Raw genomic sequence first — 17512 nt, forward strand, 5'->3', positions numbered from 1 at the left:
GTGCAAACAAACATTTTAATACTCCAAAAGTATTTTACGGCTTGTGCAAATGACAAGAAAAACAAAAGGCAAGCAATTTGTTTCAGGCCGTTCACACAGATGGATATAAGCAGGACCTTTCTTCAGAGTTCAATAGAGACTTGGATAACTGTTCAGCCCTCCAAATGCATTGGATTCCTTTTGGTTTTTCTGTTGTCATCTGAGAAATCACATAAAAACACACATGGAGCTCTTACATTTGTTTGGCACTCTTTCTGGGTCAACTATAGGAGGTGTGGCAATTTTATTCCCAGAATGCCCACAGTGTGGCCCTATGGTGGTGAGTCACAAGGTCATTTACAGTTGAGCATGTTCTGATGTGTTTTAACTTGCACTCACCTGGGTCGCGGACAAGATGATGCAGTCTTTACTGAGTAGTAGAAAAAATAACGTGTGTTTTACGCTGTTGGTGGAAAATGAGTGACAGGTATTTGGATTAACATCAAATTTTGTGTGAAAATCAGCAAAAGTGTGAGTGAAACTTTAGCTCTGTTACAACAGACTTATGGTGAACATTTCATGAAGAAATCAAGTGTTTTCAAATCGCATAGGCAGCTTAAAGGAGGGATAAGGCGATGTCCACGATGACACAAAATGCGAGTAACCTAAAACGCAAAAGAACAGATGCAAATGTGGACAGACCACAAACTGTTGTATGCTCTAATCGAAGATTGAATGTGAGAATGATGGCAGATGGAAGAATTGAACATGAACAGGGAAAAAGTGTGGCCGATTCCAAAAGAGGATTTGGGAATGAGAAAGATTACCGCATAGATGGCGCCTCAAATCTTGACAGAAAAAGAAAATAGTCTTCAAATCTTTTGAAGAATGCAGAGATGTTTGATAGGGTTCTGGGAATTGAATTAAATGGTCACACTTCGTATATAAACCTCTCAAGTTAAGTGACCTTGACCTTCGGTGAAGGACCTCCCTTTGTAAAGACCTTCTAAACCTAGGCCATCTGGCCTAGTAATAGACCTCTAATTTACTAATAAATGGTCTATATCCAGTGCCTTTCTCCCATCTTGACTTGGATTCCCCTAACTTCACCAATTTGGGTATAGGATTGTGTACAAGTAGATTTTCCATTTGTTTATTTAGTTATTGGTTGAACTAGATGGACTTCTTTCATTTTTCAACCTATGATATGTAGCTATGTCCACGTGCGGCTAACTGCACTGCCCACCCCCACCTGTCCAAGTAGACTACTTCACTGGCCAGCAAGGACAATGCCATTGGATGAGTGGTCCAGGAGGTAGGGGTAGAGGTGTGATAAGACACTTAGTCATTACTATTGCCTATATTTGGCAGCCTGCCACAAAAATGGGGATTCCCCAGGAGAGGATTTAACCCTAGTTGAGAAATCCAAGTGTAATAGGTCAAAGAAAGGGCCAAATGAAAAATCCTCAGGAGTCCAAAGTCTTTATTGTTGAACTGGTTCCAAGAAACAGGGCAAAAGACAGGTTGGGAGGTTCTTTGCGCTGTTTGTTGTAACCAGTTGAACAATAAAGACTTTGGACTCCTGAGAATTTTTCATTTGGTGCTCTCTGACATTTTACAATTGGATGATTGGTGGCAGTTTGGTAGAGCTAAGCTAGTTAGTTTCAGTGTTGTATTGAGAAAACCAACCGTGTCTGCATCCTTTTAAGTGTGAAAATGTTCTATAAATTAGCTTGCCAAAAATAAAACTCTGGGTTGGAAGGGAAGCCTGTAATTTGACTTGAAGCCCTGTGCAGACCTCATAGAAAACCATTGAACCAATCACACAAGCAGGAAATGACAATTCTGGCAGAGTTCTGTATGTCTCTTGGTTGCAAGGAAGAAAAATCTGAATTTTTACAAAGCTCCAGTATTTGCAGATTGCAAAATAAAGACAATTTTTATTAAAATGTTATTACATAATGGTGTATGCAGCAATAATATATATCGTTATTATTATACAGCATTTATATAGTGCCAACAGTTTGCTCAGCGCTTTGTTATAGTGACATTTTTCTTAAACGTTCCTCCAATAAATCACAGTACAATGTGTAATATTTTAAAATAAGCTTTATTTTTTGTTTTTGCCTCCATGCCTTTAGAATTTGCCCACGCTGAGGGGGCATATTTAAAACTAATGATACCAATCATTTTAAACTATTTATATTTCACTCTCTTAAATAGATCCATCTTCTTAGTAACATCTGTTTTTAGAATTATTTCCTAGCATGTAATGAAAAATACTAAACCATGAGCTTTATTAAAAAAATAAAACGCAGGAAAAAAAAAAGAAAAAAAGAAAAAGCTTTATAAAACATTTGCCTGGACATAGAAGCCCACAGGCTGTTCCTTAGCCAGGCTGATCCCTTTAAAAAGCTCTGACGTTTTTAACGAGCACCCTCCCCAGTAAACAGTGGAAGCAGCCATATTGGAGGACTTGGCCAACAATTGGCCTATCAGTTCGCCACATCCTAGTGACATCACAGCGCTGTCACCAGGCCCTAAGGAACGGAGGGGCTGCATTTTATTCTTCTACTTCTTAACAGGCAATATGGCTGCTGCATTGTTTACAGAAGACAAGCACTCTTAAGCCACTGTTCGCCAGTGATCACACACACACATCATAATAACAAGAAACGATATTTATAATTTTAAGACTATATATATATCCCTTTCAAATAGGGTGCACTAAATTCAAAAATACCATCTAACGTTATCAAATGTTTACAGTTTTCAGAGGTTGACATTCGGTTTTTGCTTTCAATGACAGGAAATAAAAACAAATTGTAAAAAAATCGGCAGCATTTTGTACCCAATTTTTCTAAATGTTAGTAGAAAGGGACAAAAAACAAACAAAAGAACTAAAAAAAAAATTGATTTACAGGCAACTCAATGAGTCTCAAAAAACATTAAATTACAGTTACTCGCACAGAGAATTTTTGACCCATATTTATCAGTCCAATAAAGAAAGAGCTCTCGTCACCTATAGCAACTAGATTTTATTTATTATATTAAAAAGAAAAATTAAGCGCATTTCGTTGCTATGGACAATGAGCACCAGCCTCTCTTTATGTCTTTTGATAAATAAGGCTCTTTGACTTAAAAATAAAATGCCCAAAGACCTATTCATGCGACTGCCAGCCAGGGCTACACGGCCTGGAATTACTGACTTTCAATGGAGAATACAGAATGCCAATAAATACAGATTTGTTTTTTTTCTTTACTGTGCAAACCGGATTTATACAGAGCTGCGTACACAAAAAAACCCACAATGATACAACGAATGCATAAAATAGACGAAATGATGGTTGTAGAAATCATTCCATGAACTTGATGCTGTGTAAAAATGCTGGGCCTCATTTACCAAACATGTCTGGCAGAACCATTCTACCTATAACAGGTTCTGAGTCCCATTTTACCAATGCAAAAAAAAAAAAACCCCAAGATTTTGATGGTTGCTATGAGCAACATAGATGCTTTGATGAATGAGGCCCCAATCTTTTGTGTATATGGTCCCAGTATGGGAGAAGGCCTGTTGTCTCACATTGTACAAAGCAGCCATTTTGCCTGGAGTCAGTGATTGAAGCCAAACATTCAAAGCTTCTTCAAGCTTCTTTGCTCAGCAAGCCAAAAAAAATGCCTGCCTGTGTGTATAGTGACAAGCACACCTTGAGCTTTGACAGACTGAAGGTAGCAAATTAGTTACTGTGATCTGGAAAAGAGCTTGGAGTGCCGGCCAAAGCAGAAGAGAAAGTCTTTCCCCTGGTCCTCAGGAAAGGGAGTGTGGCCATCCAGATACACTCATTCAGAAATGACAGACTAGTAGGCAAGCGTGATGCTGCTCTCCCATCCAACCCATATGTAGCAAAAGTGATTGGGAGGTCTCAGCCAGTGTCTCTCCACAAACCATGTCACCTGACAAGTTTCATCACTCCCACCAGATTAAGCCCCCAGCAGGTCAGGAAAAACGTGTCAAGGGGTGTCGTGGTTTGTGGAAAGGCACTGGTTGAGGCTGTCCATCATCTTGCTACACATGGGGTGGATGGGAGTGCGGCATCCCTCTTGCCTATTGGCCAATTAGTTGAAAAAGCCCACTGGAATCTATATTACTGAATCCAGGATAAATTCAGAAGGGTTGCTATTGGTACTGTGCTAAAGGCATATTCAATAACACAGTACAGAGTACAGAACCCACAGCCACAACCCATCTTATACTGGTCTGGCTGATTGGTTGCCATGGGTTGCTGTACATATTACTCCTTTCATTTTACTGAATAAACACTTAGAGTATGGGAAGGGGGGGGGGGGGTATGGGCTGTTAAATAGTCCACACAGGTTACAATCAAATGGTACAATCTCATCATGGGATGCAATACTATAAGAAATCACCCCATGCTCACATAGATGTGCTGCCAAGACTCATGCTCTACTGCCTTACTGAAAATGTTACTGGTTCCATTTTTTATGTGTTGACAGCCTATTTAAAATAAATGAACTGTCTAAAAAAAAAAAACCTCTTGCAATGAGGCCCCCCATGACGGTAACGGTTTTATGCTTGTTATGTCTAGGGTCCAGCAGGCTCCAGCAGGCTCCAGCCTCCTCTCTATGCCCCTATGTACACCCGGGAACCAACCAGAGAAAAGACTAACGTGCTTAGTGTATGGTGAGAATGGCTTGTTGAAACGCGTTCCTGCACATGTCCAAGGGGTGGCCTCAGACAGAGAGGAGTTTCCACAGGACTGTTTGTAATGGCCAGACTTCCTGGTTTGAGGCTTTCCCCCACAGCAATTCCACATTATATGTGATGATGCCCAGGGACAGCCCACATCCCTGAGTTTCAGGGGGAAGAGGACGGCACCAAAGTGGGGGTTAGTGTAAGTAATAATGGTTCTTGGTCTGCCCCTTAGAGATAATGAGCATTTACCCTTGGCAGTGTGGGGTCGCCCAATGCAAGGGTGGATTTTGACCAATTTTTGAGATCGAGCTTTAACACATTACAAATGCACACACATGCAGGAGATCAAATAGATTTACCAACCACTGTACGATGACAGGGCCTATGAGAACAACCCTTTCAGGCTATATCCAATTAGACTGGCCCATGTACTACATAGCTGTTGTAACTGAAGAGGAGATTGTACAATCGGACTGTAATGTGGGTCCAGTGTGGGACAGTCCAACTTACGATTCGGCTTCTTTTCTTCACATTTCATACAGGAGGCCCAGGATTGGCTGCCAGCAAAGTGTGCAAATCCCATATACACAAACAGACAAAGTGGCTAAACCCAAAACCAAAAATGTAATATATTGCAGATTACTAGTCCTTGGTGGTGGCTGCATCGGTTTTATGTTTTAAGCATCTTTTCAATTATTTTTCCTGTAGTAATCCTACAAATCACACATTTCCTGTTCCTGGGTGGTTACATCACTCCTCCATTGTATCTATGGAGAAGCCACAGTTCTAATCCTAGGACTACAAACATGTATGTATCTCTTCATTTCCATTACATAGAGGGCAGGGCAATTGGTAGATTACAGAAGATAGCTAGGAAGGAAGATAATTCTTCTGTGTGCCACACAGGAAGTGACAAGGATACGGCATTTCTGGCAAGAAAATATATTTGTTGAAAATGTTTTTAGTCTGAAAATAAAACAAATGCAGCCACCACATCTAAAGACTATAAGCTGCACTACAGTAAATTTTTGTTATTGGGTTTAGTTACTATTTAGGCAATAAGTCAACACAAAGAAAACTAACCCAGCAGCCAATCAGAAATAATTTTTTACAGGCTACAACGATAACCCGAAATCTACTTGGTTGCGATTGGATTACATGCTTTGCCCATTGCAATATTTCCTTTTATAAGCCTTTTACCATCTCATGATAATGAAATTGTGCAGTAAAAACCATTAACACCAAAATGATCCAAATCTGTACACAAATGAATGCAATCCTTACAAACACAATGGATATGTTAATATGTTAAAGTGGTAGTAAACTCAAAAAAAAAAAAAAAAAAGAAAAAGAAAAAAAAGGATTTTCCCCTGCAAGGCTAAGACATAGTGTGCTAGTATGCATCGCATCGCATACTAGCACATCATGAAATACCTTAAAACGAAGCCCTCCAGCGGCGCGCTGTCACCGCTGCAGAGGCTTCAATCTTCACCCGGTCTTCCTTCCGGGTTCCCAGGCTGCGGCCACTTGAATGGCTGAAGCTGCAATGACACCATTCCCACACAGGAGCTACAGCACAGATCTCTTGAGGAACAGCACGGGTATGTCGTTTCTTCAGAGCGCATGCGCTGGTGAGGTCACCGGCTGCCACTCACTAGAATATCTCGTAAACGGTGCATGTTCAGGAGATATTCATTTTACCTACAGGTAAGCTTTATTATAAGTTTACCTGTAGGTAAAAGTGTAAAAATCGAGTTTACTACCACTTTAAAGGGGTGCGGGTTGGAAGACATGACCAAGTGAACGTTAGAATGATCTAAGTTATCAGCGCGATTTTGGTTGAGCTGCATTAATAACGTGACAGAGCCCACGCGACCTCTGCGATACTGACAGGGAGGGACAGCGATGTCCAAACACAGGATATAAACATACCTTCATCCTCTAGGAAAAATAGAACTTCAATATTTACTTTATAATTTAGATATAACAACTTTGTGCATTTATGCAAATAAATAAAAAAATACAAAACATAAAAGGATAGAAGTGAAACAAAAAACTTTATCTGGCAGGCATTAAAAGGTAAAAGTGCACCTGTCACTCATGCTCTGTGTGGCGGCAGCCACCTTGTCTACTGATGATGTGCAGACAAGGGGAGCAGAGGGTTATTTTTTGTCCCAACCACTTGGCCGAAAGCATTGGCTCAGCCCACATAGGGTCATGGGTCGCAATGATGGAAATGGCTGCCGCCGAGATGCCCAAGAAACAGGTACATTCTGGTACTTCATCTGTGAAAGTCAGACGGACTTTCCAAATAAAGACTCTGTATAGAATTTCTTTTGTACAAAAACGCTGGCACACCCCTGTAACAGGATAATGTCACTCGAAACGTCTCAAAGTACAGAATGCGTTACACCATGGGCTCAAGAAAACAGCGTTCAGGACAAGACACTACAAGCACAAAGTGCACAGGTTTTTTTTCTCTTGTTATTTACAAATACACAGCAGTTTTTCAAGTTTCAAAAAAAAAAAAAAAAAAAAAAGGAAAACGAAAAGAAAAAATAAAATAAAACATAACCCAACAGAATAAACCTTACAAAATGAAATCCAGTAAAGACAATTTTTACAATACACCGGCATCGCTAAACGGACAATGAACATTTTTACACACATCTCATTCTCTATTATTTACAGCAATTACAAAATTGGCGATGCGGCAACTAAAAAAAACAAAAACAAAAAAAAACTCCCTATGACCCGACAGAGTAAAAGGCTCACTTGACTTGGTTCTGTAAACGGGTTTGTACACCCTCTCACATGTACACACGTGGAAAATGCCTGATCCACAGCTAATCACCAGTCTGCATCTTCCTCTATGTAATAGTCAGGGGTGGTACCATCAAACAAACCGGGGTCTAAGGATTTCCTTTGTTTTCCCCGTGCAAAGACTCTTGAAATAGACCCAAAACCCATTTTCTCCTTCTTTTTCTTCCTCTTCTGGTCTTCAAGATCTTCTAAAGACTAAAACAAAAGGGAAGAACAAAATATGAGTATAACAAATGTGATTGTTAAAGGACAATCAAAATATCTACTATGCTATTTTTTTTTTGGCTGTTCCATTTGGCTCATGCAATTCTTTAAAATGAATGTGTGCTGGGTATTATGTGTATAGACCCCCTAGTGCACAACCTGTGGCCCTTTGGTGTTTGAAGTGCAGCCCTTGGACCCTAGCAGTCAGCAGAAGGAGCATTGATTTGTAAAGGGTCCCTTAACTGTAAAAAAAAAGTCCAGTGGTCTCATGCAACATGTCCTTAGTCTGTGACCGTCTCAAACCACTCTAATAGACTGAAACCTTACTAGAGGAAATGGTCAGAGATTATTTTGTGACAGTTTATTGTAGCGGTAAAATGTAATAAATATTATCTGCTCCCCTCTGCAGACATTAAATATCAATGTAAATACTAGTTTTCTCTGAGTTAGGAATAGGTTACCCCACATCTACATCCCATAATTTTCAGTGTATGCGAGACCTATGACAAGCCCAAGCATGGTCCCTTGCAAGGCCAGAATTACAAAATTATGACTTTTCAGAATGTTGGTGTCTGAATAGGCACTTTAACGGGCTCTGGAAATCCATTCCATCACAAGAATGGTGAATGGTGTCTAACAGTTAAGGAATACTTATCCTTGTTCTTGCCCCTCCAACAGTCAGTGCTCTCCTATGCTCCCAGGATGTAGGTGGGCCCTCAACAACCTCAAATATATTGCAGGACTTCTGGTCTTGCATTATAGGGGATGACCAGGGGTGGACTGACAACTCATGGGGCCCCCAGGCTACAGGAGATCATAGGGCCTCCTGTGTCTCTGCCCACAGTCAAGCCACACCCACACAAAGCCCCACCTACACATTGCACTACACACATTAGCGCTGTGTTTTATTATGTGATTACATGTGATTATCGCACAATTTCTGGAGCAGCTCCAGTGTGAACCGGCCCTAAGGTCCCATTCACTTCAGTGTTTCCCACTTGTGCACACTTTTGTTTTTTGTACATTTGTAGTGCAACAGCAATGGATAACCCATTCACTTGAATGGACAGTCCTATGGGAAACAAATGCACCAAAGTAGCTCCTGTACCTTTTCAGAGGGGTGAGCCTTGCACAGCTGTGCTTCAGGTGCCACTAACAACCATTAGCATAAGCGCATCGCGCGTTCCCAAAACATATAGGTGTGAATGGGGCCTGAAGGATGAGCGGGGATTCGCCATGATAACATTGTGGGTTCAGACGGTTATTTCCCCCTGTGTATACATACATTATATCAGGGGTATAGAATTAAAATTCAAAGAGGTCAGGTCACTAAACTTTTCTTCCAGTCGAGGTCTGAATCTCAAATTTGTGCTATGAAAGATTGTAGTAATTTCATGTCTATCAAAAAATGAGAAATGTACAATTTCCATAACACCTCAACAGTATTTATCCCCCCTTCAGAGTGCCCATCAATGTGTTCCCATCAGAGTCCCCTCTTAAATCAGGTATCCCCATCAGAGTGCCCTTTACATAAGGTCTCCCCATAAGAGTGCCCTCATAGAACAGGCATCTCCATCAAAGTACGCTCATAGAGCAGGTGTTATCATCAAAGTGACCCCACTATAGCCCTGGCCAAACGTTTTGAGAATGACACAAATATTAATTCACCTGCAAGGGAACACGTGCAGTCCTTGCTTTGCACAAAAAGGGATTCACAGACAAGGATATTGCTGCTACTAAGATTGCACCTAAATCAACCATTTTTTGGATCATCAAGAACTTCAAGGAGAAAGGTTCAATTGTTGTGAAGAAGATTTAAGGATGCCCAAAAACGTCCAGCAAGCACCAGGACCATCTCCTAAAGTTGATTCAGCTGCGGGATCGGGGCACCACCAGTGCAGATCTTGCTCAGGAATGGCAGCAGGCAGGTGTGAGTGCATCTACACACACAGTGAGGCGAAGACTTTTGGAGGATGGCCTGGTGTCAAGAAGGGCAGCAATGAATCCACTTCTCTCCAGGAAAAACATCGGGGACAAACTGCTTATATTCTGCAAAAGGTACAGGGATTAAACTGCTGGGGACTGGGGTAAAGTCATTTTCTCTGATGAATCCCCTTTCCAATTGTTTGGGGCATCCAGAAAAAACCTCGTCCAGAGCAGAACAGGTTAGTGCTACCATCAGTCTTGTGTCATGCCAACAGTAAAGCATCCTGAGACCATTCATGTGTGGGGTTGCTTCTCAGCCAAGGAAGTGGGCTCACTGATATTTTTGCCTAAGAACACAGCCATGAATAAAGAACGGTACAAAAACATCCTCCAAAAAGCAACTTCTCCCAACCATCCAAGAACAGTTTGGTGACAAACAGTGCCTTTTCCAGCATGATGGAGCACCTTGCCATAAGGCAAAAGTGATAACCAAGTGGCTTGAGGAACAAAACACTGAAATTTTGGGTCCATGCCCAGGAAACTCCCCAGAACTTGAAAACTTGTGGTCAATCCTCAAGAGGCAGGTGAACAAACCCCCCCCTCCCCCCACACACACAAATTCTGACAAACTGCAAGCATTGATTATGCAAGAATGGACTTCCATCAGTCTGGATGTGGCCCAGAGGTTGATTGACAGCATGCCAAGGCGAATTGCAGAGGTCTTGAAAAAGAAGGGTCAACACTGCAAATATTGACTCTTTGCATAAACAATGTAATTGTCAATAAAAGCCTTTGACACTTATGAAATGCTTGTAATTATACTTCAGTATACCATAGTAACATCTGACAAAAAGATCTAAGAACACTGAAGCAGCAGACTCTGTGAAAATGAATATTTGTGTCATTCTCAAAACTTTTGACTAGGGCTCTAAAGTGCCCCCATAAATCAGGTGTCCCCATCAGAGTTGTGAACCATCAGAGTGCACCTGCAGATTGGTAGAAAAGTGTACCTGATGGAGAATTCCCTGTAGCCAGGCAGGCAGGGGGTGAGAGTGGCCGAGCGGGAGCATGCTGCAGGGGCAAGAACTGGGTGGAGAAAGTTGCTGAAGAGGATGGGGTACACAAATTATATAATTTTCTGCTCAGATACCGGTGGTCTTGGCAACCAATGACGGCAGTGCAGAGGCTGCTGGCCTTCAGTCAGGGCCCGAATGCAGAATGTTCAGTCCACCCCTGGAAGAAACTGAGCGCAAGTAAGGCGCAGAGTGGGTGCTAAATAGACACAAACCTGGCACTAGATTGGCGCCAATTGGGTGTAAAGTGGGCACTAAGTAAGCGCAAAGTGGGTGTAAAATGGGCACAGATGGGCACTAACAACTTCAGGTAAACTCTAAATAGATGCAAACCAGGCACTAAGCAGGCACAAGGAGGGCAACAGATAGGTGCACTGGTGCAGAGAATGACATTTCGTATGGAGTAGATCGGCACATATCAAGGTTCGAAGCTCCTCCTATTCCCCGCCTACCACCTCCTGATTACCTGCCTAGCCATGCAGGACACACCCACCCAGGTCTACCTGGTGTACTACATGGCATGGCTGTACCAGTGACAGTCTACAGGCAGGAGAGGGGGAGGGGTCCTGTGATGTCCTCTGTTTAGTTTCTGTGCAGAGCTGCACTAGATTGTGAACTCTCCTGTTTTAGTAAATAACCCCCTATATGTACAACTCCCAATACATTAGTGTGAAGGTCACTGGAAAGAATGCTCATTATATCTGTTGTCATTGGGAGGAATTCCTCCCTTTCAGATTGCTAAAAAGATCAATGGTGTCAATGCTTACTCATTGAAGAGGTAGCGGTTTCTCACTGCTGAAGGAACCACCAGAAACCTCTGGAGGAACCCTAGTTGAGAAAGGCTGCCCTAGACTAAACATGCTGTGCAGGAGAGGACGAGGAGCACAAATAACTGCTATTTAATGGCTGACTGGAACTCCGCTTCAAGTATATTTTGGGTCCAGAGGGAAAGGTTTTAGTGTTGGGCACCATGGTGGCTTACTGGGCACTGGAGTCCTCAATTTAAATCTCAGCCAGGTTATTACCGGCTTGGAGTTTGCATGTTCTTCCTGTGCTTGCAAGGGTTTCCCTTGGGTGTTCTGGTTTCCTCCCACACTCCAAAGACATGCTGGTAGGTTAATTGGCTCATTTCTTAAAGTGTTACTAAATCCACAACAGTAAAATCAGTCTGTAGATGCAGTAAAGCATGCTTGTTATACTCACTGTGCAAACCTAAGGAGTTAATGCTCCGCATTGTGTAAAAAGTCTGTTCGATCCATTCTTCTCTGATACTCCCCTTCTTCTACTGTCCCCAATCCATTTGCCATAGTTAGAGCAGCAATGGCAAGACTGCACATGCTCTGTTTGCTGTGTATTGCTAGCGAGTATTTTTTTTTTTGGGGGATGGTGCATGTGATCAGCACAGGGCCAATCAGTGCTATTTAGACAGAGGGTCAGGGGAATGCAGCTTCATAGGACAGTTAGAGGAGAATGAAAGCTCCTCCTACAAGATTGCTTGGCCGGACACCGATAGAAGTCACAAGACTATATACTGCTGATGAGAAAAGGTATTTAGCAGTTTATATTTACTAAAATAATTGCACTTCCATGTTCTGTGTACTGTGAGAGGCCAGATATAGTGAATGCAGGGTCCGGGGTTTAGTAACACCTTAGTATGTGTAAATATGCATGCGAGTTAGGGACCATAGATTGTAAGCTCCTTGAGGACAGGGACTAATGTAAATGTACTGAATGTAAAACACTGCAAAAATTGTCCATGCTATATAAATATCCGTAATAAAAAAATGTAAACCATGCAGCTTGCATCCACAGTGGAACTGTAGCCCATCAGCGCTGTGTGTATGTATCGAAGGACTAAGGTCCTGGACTAAAGTACTACCTGGATCCTATATACAGAGAGTTTGTATGTTCTCCACTTATCTATGTGGGTCTCCTACTGCAATCCAAACATTTTCTAGTCAATTACTGAATTCCAGCCAAATTGAACATTCTGTGTGTTTGTTATTAGAAATTGTAAGCTTCACACATACAAATGGTTCAGTGTACTGCGGAATATGTCAGCTCTTCATAAATACAAGATATGAAAAAAATGATAACATTTCACACGACAACAGGCAACATGTAGACACAGCGGATAATGCACAGACACAGCAAAACTGCCATTCACAACTGTGATTTGTATTTAAAAATAGTCTGATTTGGCTGCAAAAGCCAGTGATTGCATGCTACCTGGACTGATTGGCTGAGGCTGATTGTGGACTAGAGCATTAAGCAAACGCCGACAATAGTACGGCTAGTCAGTGGGGAGTATGTTTGTGAGAAGGATTATGACAGTGCCCAATCAAGCATGAGCAGTTTTTGGTGTAAAGGAAAATCATGCTGAAATTACACATATAAATTTAGATACGTTTTCCTTGACTCCCATTCTGAGGGACTACTAAACAAAAACTCATCTCAGAGGGATTAATGTTGGTGCCTTACAAAGATTCTATTAAACTTGGTTTTATTTTTGTCCATCCATACCTGCAATGCATTGAATGGAAGTTCAACGCACATAGTAATGTATAGGTGAGACACCTATTTATTGGGCTTTTTATTCTTGGCTCCTGCAGCTGCATTGTATTTTTTAAAGAATTCTCGTGTGTACAGTAGTTAATGACATCAGTTAGGCTTCATGTACATGGTGGTAGAGCATGCAAAGCCTACGTAAGAACATTACTGGGACCCACAGTTACGGCATACAGCCACCCTTTGAGTTGCATTAGAAAAGGCAGCTGTGTACCGAGGGTTGCATAAAGCACCCCCGCATGCGCACTGATGTATACTCTAAATGCAGATCGTGAATAGTGTATTTGGAGCATATATCTGTGTGCATGCTGGTGCTCTACGCAAACCCTGGTGCACAACTGCCTCCTCTAATGCATCTCAGTAGATGGTTGTACATGGCGACAGCAGGTACTGGGAATTTCATTACACAGGCTCTGCACACTGTAAGGCCATGTACATGAAAGGAAGGTGTTTTTTCCCCCCCACATCTATATATATCAAATATTTATGTGAATATTGAAGTGCAGCGCTGTTCCCATGAAATGCAAAGAACATCTATCAGTATGATCAACTATGTGCAACACTCCCAGAACACAGATAGAAATGATTTGTGCATATAAAATGTGTAATATTTCAAATTCAGTTTGATGATCACTATATATGAAGTGAAGTCATGTGATCTATGACGCAACATGTCAGGCGGAGCTGGGTGATGTCACCTCGGGTATGGATCAAAACCAGAAGCAGGTGAGGAATAGTGTGGTTTGCCATCTACAATATACTACAGGCTGGTTTATGTTTGTTTTAAATGTGAGTGCACATAATATCAATAAAAAGTCAAGCATTTTAAAAGCGTATTGCACCACTTGCAACCATTCTTCTCTTTTGGCTGCAGCGGCATTCATGAGGTGGTATGATGAACATAATGTGTTAACGGGCCCCTGACATCCCATTTGTACTTTTGGATTCCATCTTGAGTAAAGGCAATTTCCATGGACGACCTTGAGTGGAGTGTTTAAGCGCTGTACACCTATATGAATATATATTACACGAGTATAACCTGCGCAGAGGACTGATCTATTAGACTGGCTGCTGCTAGCAAAATCACAAATGTGTACCAGTGAACAAATGTGTAAGTGCAAACATAAAAATGGCTGTGCTGCCTCTACCAAAAACTACTTAAAATAATTAAATAAATGAATGAACTCCCTACTACATAAAGGATCCCTACAAATGTGCATGTGCCATAATGCCCTGTGGGTGGGAAATTACATCCCTCCTCCCCAGTGACTACATCATAAATAAACCAATAAGTAAATACAAGGTGCTTTAACGACAATAGCAATAGTGCTAAAAATAGAAAATAAGCAATGCCATGAAACTGTGTATACAGTAAAATTGGATAAAACTATATATATATATATCCCAATAATTGTGCAAACATATAAAAGTTGAAAAAAAAAATTGAAAGTTTAAAAAAAAAAAAAAAAAAAACCCCCAAAGAAACTCCTACCCACATCCGGTGTGAATATTAAGTGATACAGTAGTAAATCATCTTATTCATACCAATTCTCTCTGCATGTAGCTCCAATTAGTGCTCCCCCTCCAGAGCCCCACTCACCACAGATAATTGACCACCTGGAATGGTCGGTGAAATATCGCATGAGATGTTGCAGCGCTCTCCTGCAGGAAAGTTGGCCGTCTGTGTGGTCTTGACACCTCTATACGCTGATGACAGACTCCATAGTGGAACCACCTCTAGATCAATCGTTTGCAACAAAACTCCTCCAGAACCTATATATATTATATTGGTCCACTCATTGAGGTGAGCATACAAAGTGCTTGTGGTGGAACACCTTTTGATTACTCCCTTGGGACACTGCCGAATACAGTGGGGGAGCCATTTGTGGTTGGAGAATACACAGATTTCAGAGTTATGAACGTTGTAGGTGCTTTTTATTGGGGTGTTGCACACAGTGAATGCAAACACATGGACTTATAAGTTAAGTTTTGTGTGTCTTTTAGTTATTTGTATGCACAGCACTGGAACTTGACAGTGTTTTTTAATTTTTTTTCACATATATTGATCAACTTTTATTTGAAATATTAAAAACTTATATGTACAAATAATGTCTATTTGTGTTCTTGGAGTAATGCATATAGTTTGTCACATTCATAGATACATCACGTGTTTTTCTTTGCATTTCATAGGAGCAGTTCTGCACAATTTCTGTTTGTGTCTCTTTAAATGACTTGCTATGATTCCATGTAAATTTTGTTGTTGCAACATTTATCCTTAATCAAAACCGATGTAGAAATTCCCAAGATACTAATTTGACATTTTTTACTTTCCTCATAAATATTTCATTTGACATTATTACGACCCCGAGTTTTATTTCTGATGCCCAGGATGATTCCCTTGTTTGTCTACCAGCAGCTTATTCCCCCGACAGAGGTGGATGCGGAATTAATCATCACGCTCCTTTATTCACACACATATACGTTTTCCTCACTTCCATATGTCAACTCAAATTCCTCGGCTTTGTATCCAGGAAACGACACACGGACGACTCTGCGCGATGGAACACGGCCGTTACCCATCATCCCCTCCTCCTCCAGTCTATTCAGACAGGCATCCAGCATACACAGTGACAGCAACAGATAAACAAAGAAAAGCTCAGGAATGGATAGAATAGAGGAATAAAAAAGGAGACCTACACTACCGTCTTACATTGCAGAGGGAATGCGTTCGGTGCCTTGGCGAGTTGATATCACTAGGTGTTGACGATCTGTCACCATCCGCGGCGGATGCGTCAGATATGATTGAGGGTTGCCGAGAATGGCAAGGACTTACTCTGACACCTAATGAAGAAAAAAACAGCATGAAATGAAAGAATTAGACAGCAAATACAGAACTCCATACAATGTGCAGGCTCCACCTTACCCAGTCGAAAGACCCAAAGATGGTAGAAAGTCATTCCATAAGTGTTGTGTGTTCAGCCATTATTATTATTATACAGTATTTATATAGTGCCAACAGTTTGCGAATCGCTTAACAAAACGAAGCCAGACCGTACAATTCCAATACAAGAGTAATCAGATGACCCTGCTCCTGAGAGCTTACAATCTATTAACATTCTTGTGATGCGGTTTCGTTCTTTACACTGTAAACCCATTCACTTGTTTTTATGCTTGAATGTGTTAAAATAATTTTAATAAGTCATTTTCAATATTTGAAATCTGCAGCTTTTATTAAAATCATAGCTGGTGATCCTGCCATCAAGGTTATTTTTGAGACACTTCCTTTATAGGGTGACAACACTCTGTGCCTGTCTACTCATCACGCTCCTGTGTGGTCAAGCTTGTTACACAGGCTTCTGATAGAGACTAAAGGGCTTCAATATACATTGCACAGGCATGGTCCACTGTTGTCACCATCAATCAACCCACCCTGAGAAATTCCATGCAGCCATCACTGGAGTGCATGGAGACAGGAGGCCAGTGTAAAGAGGATGAAAAAGATCAGTACAACAGAGATGTAAAAAGAATGAAAAAATAATCGATAACAGTTTAAACAAATGACAGTTGTTTAAAATACGCACTTCTTTGGCAAACATTTAATTAGGGTTATTTACACCATGTTACATGTGTTGGAGCACCGCAGTGCCTTTAATTGTGAATGGCACCCCAACACACCTCCATGCATGTATGCTGTGCTGCATGCAAAAATAGAGCAGGCTGCATATTAGTGCACCACAATGCACAGGACACCTTATGTTGTGCTGCACTAAATGCATCCTGCCCTAAGTTCATGTGCGATTCTGTGCATTTCAGCTCATTAATTTTGTAAGGGCTTTATAGGCATTCAAAAAAGGTATATTAAACCCCCCATCCCTTTTTTATTTTCTTTTTTTTTGAAGAGGAGGAGATCCAAAACGTGTATTACATGATAGTCTCTCCTTTAAAAATATCTCTGTTCTTTCCTGCAGCCGGTCCCCAAGGCAATACTTCTCACCCCTGCCTGTTTGCAGGTGGCTCCATAGCTAGCCCGCTGCTAACAGGATTCCCATGCATGCATGCTCCCAACCAGTGCTCTGTATGTCTGTGGACACACACAGCGCCATGCAAACCATAGATATATTTTGGCATGGTTTATAAAGATATAGACTACCTCTTGGCTGTTGTCAGATGGGTGGGATGGCAGATTACCCATTTTAGTGGTTCAGGCTCTGCCAATTGGCTTGTT

General features: G+C 41.4%; 1 protein-coding gene across 4 annotated transcripts in view; it reads right to left on the minus strand.

The window, feature by feature from the left end:
• Nucleotides 1-2070: 2070 nt before the first annotated feature.
• The window catches only part of KAZN (kazrin, periplakin interacting protein), a 739264-nt gene continuing 723822 nt past the window's right edge, over nucleotides 2071-17512 (minus strand). For 2 of the 4 annotated variants that reach the window (XM_089688889.1, XM_089688888.1), the window contains 2 exons: nucleotides 15998-16128; nucleotides 2071-7711 (listed from right to left, as the gene is read on the minus strand). In XM_089688889.1, coding sequence (XP_089545015.1) covers nucleotides 7544-7711; nucleotides 15998-16128 — 299 coding nt within the window. In that variant the 3' untranslated portion in view covers nucleotides 2071-7543. Of the gene's footprint in view, nucleotides 7712-15984; nucleotides 16129-17512 lie in introns of all 4 variants that reach the window. The other 2 variants (XM_089688890.1, XM_089688891.1) reach the window with 2 other exon arrangements.

Source organism: Staurois parvus, unplaced genomic scaffold, assembly GCF_062004578.1.
Source record: "Staurois parvus isolate SC_StPar_1 unplaced genomic scaffold, SC_StPar_1.0 ptg000458l, whole genome shotgun sequence".
Lineage (NCBI taxonomy): Eukaryota > Metazoa > Chordata > Amphibia > Anura > Ranidae > Staurois > Staurois parvus.